General features: G+C 34.9%; 1 protein-coding gene across 1 annotated transcript; it reads right to left on the minus strand.

The window, feature by feature from the left end:
* Window positions 1–11605: 11605 nt before the first annotated feature.
* LOC131064026 (1-aminocyclopropane-1-carboxylate oxidase-like) lies at window positions 11606–12928 on the minus strand. Its single transcript, XM_057998051.2, has 3 exons — window positions 12827–12928; window positions 12499–12734; window positions 11606–12346 (listed from the first exon to the last, which is right to left on the minus strand). The coding sequence occupies exons 1-3, from the start codon at window positions 12926–12928 to the stop codon at window positions 11734–11736; spliced, it is 951 nt and encodes a 316-aa protein (XP_057854034.2). The 3' UTR covers window positions 11606–11733.
* Between the last annotated feature and the right edge of the window lie 1874 nt (window positions 12929–14802).

Consider the following 14802-nt stretch of genomic DNA (forward strand, 5'->3'; position numbering starts at 1 on the left):
TTTCCTTATAAATTTGCACTACAAATTCTCTTGAAAAGGAGTAGAAGAAACGGGCTGCTGGTTACTGGTTACTACTTTTATGCAATGCTGTGGTGCGCGCAGCTCTTTATATAGATGCACATCAGGAAGGAATGTGACTGAGCTAAGCAATTAACATGAACACGATAGACGACTTACGTGGTCTGCGATGCCGCAGATTCAATGAATATGATAGACGACTTATCGTTATCGGCCTGGTCTGCGGATAAGTCTTGCATATAAACGTGAAATGAATTAAAACGTGTATCTTAACAACTGCGAGCGAAACAGAGATTAGGAGAGTATTTAGCTTTTCCAAAGAAACTGTTTATTCTCGGATTTTTGAAGATCTGCTTGTATTTTTTAATTATAAAGTCAATTTAACTCGTTTTGAAGATGACAATAGGTTTTTGAATAATTGATTACTACAGCGGGTGATAGGACTGATTAACCAATCGGATCAACAGAAACTGGGTAAGCAACGAAGTCGCTGCTGGCCCTGGAACCGGAACTTGTGTGGGCTCAGGAGATGCTGGCTAGTGAGATGGCTATGGTACTGGCCGTGCCTTTGCCTTCGTTCCTAGGTCTCAATCACGAACATCTGGATCTGGCTCACGAAGTGGTAAGTGAATTTAAATTATTTAGAAAAATGACCAAGCAGTCTACGTTTTGAATATTTAACTTTTTATTGACAATGTCGTTTTTCTTTAAAGCCGATTTAAGTTGTTTAGAAGATAACACAGGAGCCTTATGTTCTGGACAGCCGATTAATTTAGCAAAACAATAATAATTCTTCTTTTATCTAAGATTAGATTTCTTTTCTTTTATATATATTTGAAAGGGAAGGCCTTAAATCTCTATGCTATCTTCAGGGGGTGGAAGTTAATCTAAATCATTTAAAAGATGACAAACAATTCCCATAATCTGAACAGACAACCCCAATAGTCACCACTCTTTAATACCATCACACCATCATCAAGGTTTTTTGCGACTGAGCCACCCACCATTATGACAAGATGCTCCACTCTCACAAAAATATCTCCCAAACGATTCATAAGAAAAATGCCAATTTATCTTATGACAAACAATGGCTATAACTCCCAGCATTGACATTCACATTTATGTAACCTACCCTATTCAATATGGTTTTAATGCCAAAGGGTTGTAGCTCAATTGGTGAGGACGATGGTGTGTGATATAGAATCCATGCACCAAGGTTGAAATCCCCGGAGCCGCCTTCGCAACAGGTTCAATCCCTTATGGACTGGATCCCACTGTACGTGGCTGCTTAGCCGAAGGCGACTTGTGGTTTAGATGTATGCTTACTCAAATCGTTGTAATATGCTATACAAAGGAAAACATGCCAACGTTGATGTATTCCTGACTTGTTTTTATAAAAATAAGTATGCTCTTAACAATATCTAAAGTATCCTAGAGAATAATAATAACCAAATAATTTACCAATAAAAAAAATAATAATAACTAAATAATTCCTACCAAGATCCCATGGGTGTCCATTTTCCAATGTATGTCATTACAAAAATGTTAGAGAGGTAAATATTAAATATATGAAAATCAATATCCTCAAAATCATTATCTAACCCAGGACATTGATTCAAAGACTACTTATGATCGATAGGAAAACGAATAATCACCAAATTGCACTCGTGCATATATAACCACTACAAAATAGCCTCCACATGCATACCATAACTAAGAAAAATAAAATTTGAACTCAATCTATATTGATTTCCATGTCAAAGATATATTTGTCATCCCCTAAATGTTTCATATCAAAATCACACTGCAACAATCTTGAGCATTTTAATCTTCTTGCGAATGTGCTATCGTTTATAACACTCTCTTGAAGGTCGTTGCAACGCTCTACAACCTACTTGGTCGCCTTGGCTTCTCCAAAGAGTTGAGGTGAATTTGGTCTTGTTATTTTTACAGATTAGTTCTCATTCTTCTCATGTAATTTTATCCATCAGCATTAAATCCTATGTTGTACTCGACACCTTGGGATTTCACTAACTTTTCGACCACACATATACACACTAGTTTGTGACTCCCCGTGGACATGGGATTGGAATTCAGGGATTTTATGAATTATTCGACCTCCTAGAAACACAGAGGATAAAACGACACATCTTTTTAAATCTTCATCTCTTCCTTTGGAGGTTGAGAAACTAAAGTAGGGGCTCAACCATTCATTGTGATCTCTTAAGGGGCCCCAACATTTCATCTCTTCCTGATTGTAGGTTTTATTCGGGGTTATTCAGCCTCACGAAGGTATTATCTCTTCTCTACCTTCTCATTTCTATTTCATTATTTTAATCATTTGAGTTAGTTAATTTTAATTTTTGTATGATTTGGTCTCCCTTGCTTTGCTACTTTAGTTGCTCTTATCTCCTATTTTGTACGTGGGATAAAAACTAGGCAAGCCCTTTAAAGTTTTTGATACATCACAATAACATCTTGGGCAAGGAGATCCATCGTCTGGTACCAAGTTCTTTATTTAAACTGATATTTCCATTTTTCATTTAGGTTTTTATTTAAGAAATTTTTCTTTGGTAATCTAGAACTTTCCATCTCACATGTTTTGAAATCTCATTTTTGGCTCACTTAATGTAATGTAAGTTTAGAAGTATAATGTAAAATTTAACTTTGCACATATGCGGGACTGAGTTAAGGAACTGTTATAGATCGATGTTGAAGAGGCTATGGCATACATCCAACAAATATCTCAATTTTTCATGTGAGTATTGAGAACGTTGATGTTCAATACCATTTTATTAGGCAGTCGAGCATGAGAGGGTGATGGTTGAGAAAGTTGACTCTTCTCAAAATGTTACAAATGCGCTGCGAAGTGTAGTGAGCGTAGAGAATTTTAGAAGGTGACATTAGTCTAGAGGAATATTTTTTCCTAGCAAAATTAGTCAATAGTGATTGTAGTGCCTTTTGTCTTACAAGGTGTTTGAAATGTGGAAGTTTTTTAGGAAAGGTGTCTTGAACTTGCATCCTAATGCTAATAATACAAAAAACAAAATTGAGTTAGAGAACATAGAATCTCAATTTCGGTCGATAGATTTAATATTTTGACTTAAAAATAATTCTAGATGGGTTTTCCTTAGCTCTCTTATGAACGAGACACATATCCCTCAAAGCTCTATCATTTAAAAAAGTATAGCTCAATCAAATTTTTGTATAAGAAGTTACGACCTCTAGAATACGGGCTTCCCAAAATAGAAATGTAAATTCATCTAATATGCACAATAGCCTTGTAAGAGTGAGTTACGCTTGACCAACTTATGATTGCTTCTAGCGCATAATCAATTATTTTTGAACGGAGACAGTGAAGCACCCATGTGGGGGAGTAGATCATGATGAGCTTATTATAGGGGGAAGGAATATGATATTTATAGCCTCTTAAATCATATTGGAATTTTGGCTTTGGATTTTGGGCATCACACTTTGGGTGGTTTATCTCATGGTTTCCCATCTATAATTTTATGGTTTTATACACAGACTCTCCTATTTATTGGGTGCTTGAAATGGAGGGTTTCATAGTGATTTTTGTAGGTAGCTACTATAATTTCTTAATACCTCTTTTTGATCATGCTCTTGTAACGAAAATCTCCCTATAATAATCTTGTCACCTTTTTGATGATACTATAATTAATTCACCCTTTGAAGTTTTATGAAGTTAAAGAATGACCTAAAAATTATAAACAGGTTTTAAAAGGGATATGACATATTCAAGTAGATCTATCTATGTAAAAAAGAATTTGACGGCCTTAAAAGTAACATGGCCAATACCCCTATTTTAGTCCATCATGGTATTCAAATTTATTGTTTTAAAGCACCACGCATCTGACCACATCATGCCGATCATAATTCTTTAGAAAAATGATGGGGGAATAGATTCAAGAGAACTTCTTCAAAAAGCCATTATAAATAGTACATTTGGTTGAAAACACACCTTTTTTCCCGTAAAGGTGACTAATCAGTCTCAATTTTAAATATTAAAATTATATTTAATTGTGTATGCTCTTGATGGAATAGTGAAAATTATTCTTACTAAATAGGAGATTAGGTTCAATGAAAGGAGTGAATTGATTGTCAAAGTACAAGATTATAACATTGATATTAAACCTACAAACTTGGTAGGAGGGAAAGGATTGTGCAAACTCATAGTAAAAAATAAGAGAGAAGACGATTTAAGTGAAACTAAAAATTTCGCACTTGTAGTCTCTGTTGGACTTAAGAAAACGATTCTTAAATATTGCTTACTTCTGCTAGAGTACTTAATGAATAGTTATTTTTTAGTAAGGTTTTAGAATAAATAGATAATTGTAAGTTAGCGGGTTAGTTGCGAAGTTACGATCTGGTAGGTGCTTATATGAGAAATATAAGCCTTTAAAAAGCCTAATGTGGAACAACACATTACTAGTTATCCTTAAAAATTCAAAATAAATTAATATCTTTTATTTCTAAAAACAATTTGTGATCTGGTATTATTTGTGTTGTCTCCAACATTATTAACTTGGTATTAGAGCATGCAATGGTTTTGATCCTATGAGTGAGTTGTAGCTAAATTATGGTATATAAATATTTGCAATGGAAATGGAAGTTTATAGAGGTAATGTTGAAGTGAATTAGGTTCTTGTGTAAAATTTGTGAATAGGCGTGGTACATGATCAAAGAAGAAAATTTTGAATTTATTTCCCTAGGCGTGTGGAGAAGAAGAAATAGCATGGATATTACAATAAATAGATATAGAGAAGGAGGAATGTGCGGCATGTGGTTAGTTTAGACTGGTGAAGAATTGGTGGTTGTTGGCCGCATGATAGATTTGGAAGACCACTGTTGATTTAATTATAAAATCTGCAAGAAAGATAGTGAATTAATTGATGACGGAGATATAAGAAGTCCAAGGCGATTTGAATATAAAGTATAAGGTAATCCACTTTCCCAGAGAAGTAATGACAGGAGACACTATAAATAATGTGTTGGTCCTATATGGAAGCCAAAGATCGATATTTTAGACCTGAAATTATTGATGTATAACAAGGAAATTTAGGCATGGAATAAGTCAATGCACTAGTCTTTAATCTCTCTATTTTAAACACCAGTGAAGTGCAGAAGTTTATACCAAATACATAAACTGATTAAGGTACGAGCAGAATGTCTTTTTTTATTGAAAAATGAATTGTTTGAATATTTAATTGTCATTGAGAATTAACTTACCTAGGGCATGTAGTTGGAGTTATGGCACATATTCATAAGACGACAAATGTGTATGGTTTGAACTGTGATTTTTATGCATTATAAAAGATACACCAATATAGATGTGTAACGAACACACACACACACACACATTGAAGGAGTTTTAGAATTTATTAAAGGGGAGTATTTGAAAAGATTATTTTGGAGGTAAATTTCATAATTGAATCTTTTCTTGTGGTTAAATAAGGGTATATATTTTGTTGAATAAGGGAACCCTTTTTCCTGCTATGTACAATTGTCCAAGATGGGTCACCGTCAAAATTTAAAACCAAAAGGGAAAGAGGAGGGAGAGAGTCCCTCCAAAGGCATATAAGAAAGTAATTCTATATTGGAATGAAGAGGAGCAGATATAATCGGAATAGAAGGCAAATTAGATGTAGCATTTCCCAAGGGCAACTGGGAAGTAGTAGACAAAGAAGAAAGCGACCCCAAATACAGACCCGCAACAACCAAGATAGGAGAAGATTACTAGCTAGGAATAATTGGTTGCGTATCCTTAGAAACAACATCAGAATAATTGACATAAACATCATTGCGAAAAGTAGTGAGTTGATGACGAAGGGAATTCTGCCACCAACCCGAGGATGATTGTTTAAAAGAAGAAAGGGATGCCATCATAATTTAGTTTTGTGTCGTTACAACATTAATCAAATGTTCAAGTCATCTATGTTACACTTGACAAAGATTTCAAATTCAGATGGTTGTATTGTTTGAGATTCTAGTGAGATATCAAATGGATAGTGTAATAGGATCACATAGGAGGTCGGAGGAAATGGATATAGGAGGAAATATATTAGTGATTCATGGCAGGAGAAGCATTCTTCTCCATTTTTGCCCCTTAAGAAAAGATGGGGATTGGATTTTCATATGAGTGCACTTGATGTATCAACATTTGATTGTTGCTATTTAGTACAAAAGAGCAGCATTTGGTTGATCTTCATTTAAACCATAGAGGAAGGATTCAAAACACTCGAGGGATATGTGGAGTCTCAAAGGAGAATTGTTATGTCATATGCAACACTGTAGAGGGATTTGATAGGTCTAGAATGTCAGAGGAATGTTTCTCTCTAATTATACAAGTAGGTTTGGGAAAAGCTACGCCGTTTCATGTTGTGTAGAGGTTTGTGGGTTCTATAATTAGGAGATCCGTTCATGGAGCTAGTCTCGTGTTTCCTGTGTCAGTGAGGATTATTCGTGAAGGTGATTCATCAAAGTATCGATAAGGGTTGTGTTAAACTCTTACAATGCACAAAACTCACTGGGATAAATCTAATAGGGGATAATTTTGTATTATTATATTACAAATTATTTTTTAGTATGATTTTTCAATAATTAATTAAAAATTGGTTAGTAGGTTATTTTGGAAGTTACGTTCCCATTGGTGGTTATACGTGAAATATATGGTTTCAAAAGACTAACGTGCATGCATGTATTAACATGCTAAAGAATCCTAGATAGATTAATATCTTTTTATTTCTACAACGACAGTGTGATTTGGTGTTATATGTGTTGGCTTTGCCATTGTAGATTTCCCTACCCACAAAGAATGTCTTCAACATCTATGCTAAAGAGAGAAGAACTATAGGCTAAAATCAACAAAAAAGTGTTATCTAGTGGATTGTAGGGTACAAGCAAGCGATTGATGAAATCTCGTTGGATTGTGCGAATAGAGAACAACAATAGAATTTATTAGAATAAAATCATGATGCAAAATATGTCAAAAAAATATTAATATACCCAGTGCCATTTTCTATCCCTTGAGGTTTCTTGTAATTGACGAGGCATTCTAACAATGGAACCAAAATACAATAGTTACAATTAAACCGCAATCAAATACTATCCACACTCATATTTTGATTGATGCTAATTACTTAAGTATGAGTGTTAAAGTGGTTGAATATAAAATACTCTACATCTAAAGTGTTTTGCAATTTCATTGATGAAATGATACCGATAATTTTCAAGGTTACTTAGACAATATTAATTGATAATTATAAAAACAATTCTGCTTCAAACATATCTATGTTTTGTATTATTATATGTAGCCTTGCATATTTAAATTCATTGGCTTACACCCACAGGGTAATGATCACGAAACAAAAATCTCACAACCATTATGCTCAAGATAGTAAATGATAATAACAAAAAATAGGAAAAAAAAAGGATATTTGATGTTCTTGGGGTAGACACAATCACAATAGAAAGAGATCACAGTTTTTCAAATTAAAATTGCTTATGAGACCGGTAGTAAGCTTCATATACCATTGAAATTTGTTGGAATACGAATAGCAACTGTCATCAAAGATTAGTAATTTGAATAATCATTAGGGAAAAGGGATCACATCTTTGACTAGGAAAGAAGAGATAAAGAAAATAGCGGTAGACAAGATTAAAAATATTAAGAACATTTTAAATAAATGTTTAATGGAAGAGATTAGAATAGAGAGTTTGTAGTTAGGGACTTTGTGTTATTACGAGATAAGAGAAGAGAACTTAGAGGTAGTCATAGGATGTTTGATTATCTTTGCATGGTCCAAATCGAAATCCATAAACATTTTTCTAGAATCATCTATTAATTGACATATCTTGGTGTTACTCAAATTCCCTCCCCTTATAATAGATAATACTTGAAGGTATTCTAATAGTAAAATAGGTCGTGTCATGTAGTACACCATAGGCGATTGAGATTTATGCGCTTTTATATATTTGTGTTTGTCTTGATTCTCGAGTTTTATCTCAAGTCATTTTTTCTAAATAGCATTGTAAAGTTTTGACTCTACAACACAATGGAATTTACAATAGTTCTTTTGAATTATTTTTGGTTCTTTCTACATGTAAAAGGTCATTGTCGAGAGTATTACATCCATTTGTTATCATCATTTTCACCGTGGTAATGTTTAAACAGTTCACATTCATTAGACATTGTATGTAGCATTAAGGTATTTTATTATATCCATCATCACATATTTACATACATACGATTACAACCACAAGGTCATGGTCAAGCAACAGGAATCTCACAACCATTGTTCACAAGATAGTCAACGATAGTGAAAAATGGAAAAACAAGCTCCTTGATGTTCTTTGCATAGACACAATCACACCAAAAAGAGTTGCGATAATATTTCAAATTGAAATTGTATATATGAGATCGGTAGTAAGCTTCGTACACCATTGAAAGTTTTTGGAATGCAAATAGAAAAGGTTATCAAAGATGAGTGATTTAAAGAATAATTAGGCAAAAGGGATCTTATTCTTTAAAAAATGGAAGGGAAAAGGGAAATAATAGTAGGCAAGTTGAAAATAGTAGGGAAAATTTAAACAAATCTTTAATAGAAGAGATAAGAAAAAAGAGATTTTGTAGTTAGTGACTTTGTGTCATTATAGGATAAGAGAACATAACTGAGAGATGACCATGGGACATTTCACTATCCTTGCTTGGTCCTATTTAAGGTCGGTTGATATTTTTTGGAATCACTTACCTATTGACATCTTGACGTTGAACTAAAATTTTCTCTCCTTATATTAGATAATACTTGATGCTATTCAATCAATAAAATGGGTCGTGTCATGTACTATACCATACCTGATTAAGTTTTGTCCTCTTTCAGGTATTCTTGTTTGTCTTTCTTCTTGAATGTCATTTGAGTACCTTTGTAAAATTTTGACTCTTGAAGCCGATGGACATTGCACTACTTCTTCCCAATGATTTTTGGTTCTTTCTACATTTGCAAGGTCATTGTCAAGATTATCACATGCAATTGTTACCGTTATTTTGACATTGGTAATATTTAGAAGCGTCAAATTCATTAGATAATTTGTATCATTAAGTTATTTTAATATATGTAGCATCGCATATATACATTCATTCGATTGAATGCACATGGTAATGGTCAAGCAACAGGAATCTCACAACCATTATTCAAAAGATAGTCAATGATATTAACAAAGAGATGGCATTAGGAATAGGTAGATGCCATTGCAGGGGTGGGTGGGAGGAGTGGGAGGGAGAGAAAATACGGTCTTTGGTGATATTTGGGTTGTCACGATCACATCGAAATGAGAGCTATTGGATTTTTCCAAATTAAAATTAAATTTCTCCAAATGAATAAAGAAACACATAATTATTTTGACATACTCAAAGGAATTTGATCAGTTTTTTGAGATACACTTTTGAAGAGACAACACGCGGTGATACCAAGACGAAAGCACACGCACGGTAACCAAAGACGCACAATGAACAAACAAAACACATGACTTTAGATTTCGAGGAACCAGGAACTTGGGAAACTAAGTTCCCGAGGTTCCTGGGATCCCGAAATCACGAAATCCCTAAGCAACGAAGAAGGATGAAAACCAAGGATTTCGAGATCTTGGGGTGTGGGGAAGCTAGAGGCCACCATAACCTTGAAAACCCAGATGTCCGAAAAAATGCAAACACTAAACAAACAAACAGCGAAACCCGAGAACCTCGTACTCCGGGGTTTCGAGAAATGGAAGAACTCTTCCAAACCCGGAACTCCGAGATCCTGGAATTCCGAAGAAAACAAAGGGAAAGAATAGTCAAGGACACAGAGGAAGCCTGGGAGTCCGAAGATCCGAAGGAGAAGTTCAGGACCTCGGAGTTTCGGGACTCCAAAACACAAGACAAAAAAAGACAACAACACAAACAAAGAAAGAAAAGAAAAACGAACAAAAACAAAGCAGAGCAGAAGGGGGCCCCCAACTCGAGAAGAGAAAGGTTGAGGTGCGTTATGAAGGACATGACAGAATGCAAAATAGTAAATCTATCGAAAGGGTTATCAATAATGAGACGACAAGGGAAAAATATACACCCATACATAAAATAGGCCAAAATTGAGACATGGCTAAATAGGGTGCCGGCATGTATGAAGTACACTGAACCAACCAAGGTAATGAATCCTTCAATTAATGCGCCTTTTCTTTGTGGAATGATACACAGATATGAATATTTATATAGGAAAATCGGTTGATGGTGGTATTGGTAAGGGAGATGCTACCGAAAATAGGCATGCGTGATTGTGCTTAGAAACTCAAGGATTGTCTGATGGATTCGATGGATCAAACTTCGAATCTATTATTATCTCTCGTGGGCATGTTTAGAATAATTTTATATTATATAAGATATTGTTGGATCACTAGATAGGATAAAGAATCAAGTCGTACACCAATTAATTTTTGTTGTGGAATTCACAAGGAATAGAAACTATCCAAGTTGGAAATTAAGGCATAATTATATCCGTAGGTATCAAGAGAATATATCCCTTAAGTTTTGGTATTACTCTATACGTGGATGATGGATTTTGATGATTAAGATAGACTTGACTCACTAAATATGTTCATGCTTATTTAGAATCTTTACGTAATAGTAGATGTTCTTGCATGTTAGTGTAGTGATTGTACAAACAACTGAATAGTAGAAGAGGAGACATTTTTATTTGAGAGTCGACATGTACAGACATCGTTCATCATGTGCTTCATAAATTGGTGTAAATAATGCTCGCCTACAACCAAACAATGTCAGCCGTTTGACCAAATTTCACGACAACTGTATGCTTGTTGAAGTTACAAGAAGAGTTAGTATTTGATTATAAAATTCCTATCCTAGAATGCTTGTAATGGAATAGTTTCTTGTGTTGTTCACTAGAGAATTAATTGTGTTTTGTTTCCAAAGCACTTATAAACCCAAAATAAAGGGTAGGTGGGCAATTGTGGAAGAAAGAGATATATTTCCCTTAAAAGTGTAGTGCTCGAGTATGATAGAAGGTATTGAAGTAGCCATGAAAAATAGAAGGTCTTGAGCTTTTGAGAATGTAGAGAAATTAATAGTTTCATTTCAATTTCTTATGTCTAGTGTGAAATTGTCTTTGCATATTTTGTTATGTTACGTTTAATGGCAATGATGTCTTGTTTAGAATATATGTGCTAGTTATATCTGCATTTAAAACATAACGGGAGGTTGCATTCTTCAGTCATATTCAACTTTGAAATATACTGAGAGGCTCAATTTTCGATATATAAACAAAGCATCATGATTGGAAACCTATAATATTACTTTTATGTTCGGTTAGACGAGTTAACTATTCTAGTATTATTACGAATGCTTTCTATTTTAATGTTCTAACATATGTTTAAACATACTCTTAGCTATGATAATTCTATGTGAGAGAAAAACATCGATAAATATAAGAGTTCAAACTACAACTCAATATACGAATCTTTTTATAAGAAACACTTTTATAATTATATAAATTAACACTTTGATATATATAGATAAAATTTTATATATATGGATGAAAAGATTCCTTAAATGGATGGAATACATTACGAGGAATATCAAAATGGATGGAAGACAGTAGCCACAGAAATAGAAATAGGAGAGGAGGGGGTAAATAGAGCTCTATTCTATTGGCATTCTACATTCACAATCCTCATAGCTTCGAATCGTGGCTCTTTGGCTTCATATTTCTGGTGGCTGTAAACCTGCATGTAGTCTCCAAACAGATACTCTGGATACTCTGGATAAACCGATAATTCATCACCGGTCTGAGCAGTAAGTTGAGATGCGGGATAAACCTTGGCATTATATGAGGGATTATAAAACGATGCCACTGAGAAACGGTTGCCATTCTTAGTGGGTAGAATGCGATGCCATGCGCTGGTGTATTTGCCGTTAGTGATGGCTTCCAACTGGTCCCCAATGTCAACAACTATTGCGTATGGAATGGGTTGCACGTCAACCCAAGTGCCATCATCGAGGACCTGCAAACCGGACACTTGATCGTCTTGGTATAAGAGAATGAGGCCACCTGCATCTGTGTGTGCACGGATGCCCTTGATGAGGTCCGGTCTAGGGCAAGGAGGATAATGGCTCACTTTGGTGCCGAAGAAGGGCTTCTCTCCTCCCGCAAATGCCTCTTTCAGGTACTCTTTCTCTAGCCCCAGATTCAAACTTATTACTTCCAACAGCTTTTCTGTCAATGAAAATATCTTGTTTCGAAACTCCTGGATAGTTTCCCTGAGAAAAATGCAATATAATGTCTTAGTATTTAGTTTTTCGATATCCAGAAACCAGAAACACTTGTATATAGATCATGCTCATATTAATTTTTTCTATTCTATATTTATAGAAACGTTTGAATTGTGCACAAAATAGTTGAGTAGTTGTACTTGAAATCACTGGGTTGGGAAGGCCATGAATTGGTCTCCTGCATCTCATGTATTTGAATAACATCTTCCCAATCAACGTTCTCGATCTTATCAGCGTTATCGCTGTCAAGAGCGTTGCTCAACAACCTTACAGGCAAAGAGGCATTGAAGCTCTGCTCTCTGTTAAGCTTGTAATGCTCCGAGCAAACTTTCTTTACACGGTCCATGAGTTCATGCTCTATGCCATGGTTCAAAAGCTGCAAACGCAAAACGAAATCACTTCAACTCTGTTTTCTCTATAATTAGTAAGTTTTGCACATGAGAAAATATGATCAGTTGTGTTTTTCACCTGAAAGAAACCAGTACTCTCGCAGGCCTTGGCTATTTCAGCCATGATCACCTCTCTGTCTCCTCCGTCTATGTTTTTCATGTCAATCACTGGAACGCCCATTTTCCTTATAAATTTGCACTACAAATTCTCTTGAAAAGGAGTAGAAGAAACGGGCTGCTGGTTACTGGTTACTACTTTTATGCAATGCTGTGGTGCGCGCAGCTCTTTATATAGATGCACATCAGGAAGGAATGTGACTGAGCTAAGCAATTAACATGAACACGATAGACGACTTACGTGGTCTGCGATGCCGCAGATTCAATGAATATGATAGACGACTTATCGTTATCGGCCTGGTCTGCGGATAAGTCTTGCATATAAACGTGAAATGAATTAAAACGTGTATCTTAACAACTGCGAGCGAAACAGAGATTAGGAGAGTATTTAGCTTTTCCAAAGAAACTGTTTATTCTCGGATTTTTGAAGATCTGCTTGTATTTTTTAATTATAAAGTCAATTTAACTCGTTTTGAAGATGACAATAGGTTTTTGAATAATTGATTACTACAGCGGGTGATAGGACTGATTAACCAATCGGATCAACAGAAACTGGGTAAGCAACGAAGTCGCTGCTGGCCCTGGAACCGGAACTTGTGTGGGCTCAGGAGATGCTGGCTAGTGAGATGGCTATGGTACTGGCCGTGCCTTTGCCTTCGTTCCTAGGTCTCAATCACGAACATCTGGATCTGGCTCACGAAGTGGTAAGTGAATTTAAATTATTTAGAAAAATGACCAAGCAGTCTACGTTTTGAATATTTAACTTTTTATTGACAATGTCGTTTTTCTTTAAAGCCGATTTAAGTTGTTTAGAAGATAACACAGGAGCCTTATGTTCTGGACAGCCGATTAATTTAGCAAAACAATAATAATTCTTCTTTTATCTAAGATTAGATTTCTTTTCTTTTATATATATTTGAAAGGGAAGGCCTTAAATCTCTATGCTATCTTCAGGGGGTGGAAGTTAATCTAAATCATTTAAAAGATGACAAACAATTCCCATAATCTGAACAGACAACCCCAATAGTCACCACTCTTTAATACCATCACACCATCATCAAGGTTTTTTGCGACTGAGCCACCCACCATTATGACAAGATGCTCCACTCTCACAAAAATATCTCCCAAACGATTCATAAGAAAAATGCCAATTTATCTTATGACAAACAATGGCTATAACTCCCAGCATTGACATTCACATTTATGTAACCTACCCTATTCAATATGGTTTTAATGCCAAAGGGTTGTAGCTCAATTGGTGAGGACGATGGTGTGTGATATAGAATCCATGCACCAAGGTTGAAATCCCCGGAGCCGCCTTCGCAACAGGTTCAATCCCTTATGGACTGGATCCCACTGTACGTGGCTGCTTAGCCGAAGGCGACTTGTGGTTTAGATGTATGCTTACTCAAATCGTTGTAATATGCTATACAAAGGAAAACATGCCAACGTTGATGTATTCCTGACTTGTTTTTATAAAAATAAGTATGCTCTTAACAATATCTAAAGTATCCTAGAGAATAATAATAACCAAATAATTTACCAATAAAAAAAATAATAATAACTAAATAATTCCTACCAAGATCCCATGGGTGTCCATTTTCCAATGTATGTCATTACAAAAATGTTAGAGAGGTAAATATTAAATATATGAAAATCAATATCCTCAAAATCATTATCTAACCCAGGACATTGATTCAAAGACTACTTATGATCGATAGGAAAACGAATAATCACCAAATTGCACTCGTGCATATATAACCACTACAAAATAGCCTCCACATGCATACCATAACTAAGAAAAATAAAATTTGAACTCAATCTATATTGATTTCCATGTCAAAGATATATTTGTCATCCCCTAAATGTTTCATATCAAAATCACACTGCAACAATCTTGAGCATTTTAATCTTCTTGCGAATGTGCTATCGTTTATA

Source organism: Cryptomeria japonica, unplaced genomic scaffold, assembly GCF_030272615.1.
Source record: "Cryptomeria japonica unplaced genomic scaffold, Sugi_1.0 HiC_scaffold_288, whole genome shotgun sequence".
NCBI lineage: Eukaryota > Viridiplantae > Streptophyta > Pinopsida > Cupressales > Cupressaceae > Cryptomeria > Cryptomeria japonica.

Bases quoted from the DNA above. Each gene is read 5' to 3' on its own strand.
- LOC131064026 (XM_057998051.2), bottom strand. From the start codon at position 12,928: ATGGGCGTTCCAGTGATTGACATGAAAAACATAGACGGAGGAGACAGA. The intron at 12,735-12,826 runs GTGAAAAACACA...TTGCGTTTGCAG, and splicing joins AGAGTACTGGTTTCTTTCAG to CTTTTGAACCATGGCATAGA. The intron at 12,347-12,498 runs GTACAACTACTC...CATTTTTCTCAG, and splicing joins TCCCAACCCAGTGATTTCAA to GGAAACTATCCAGGAGTTTC.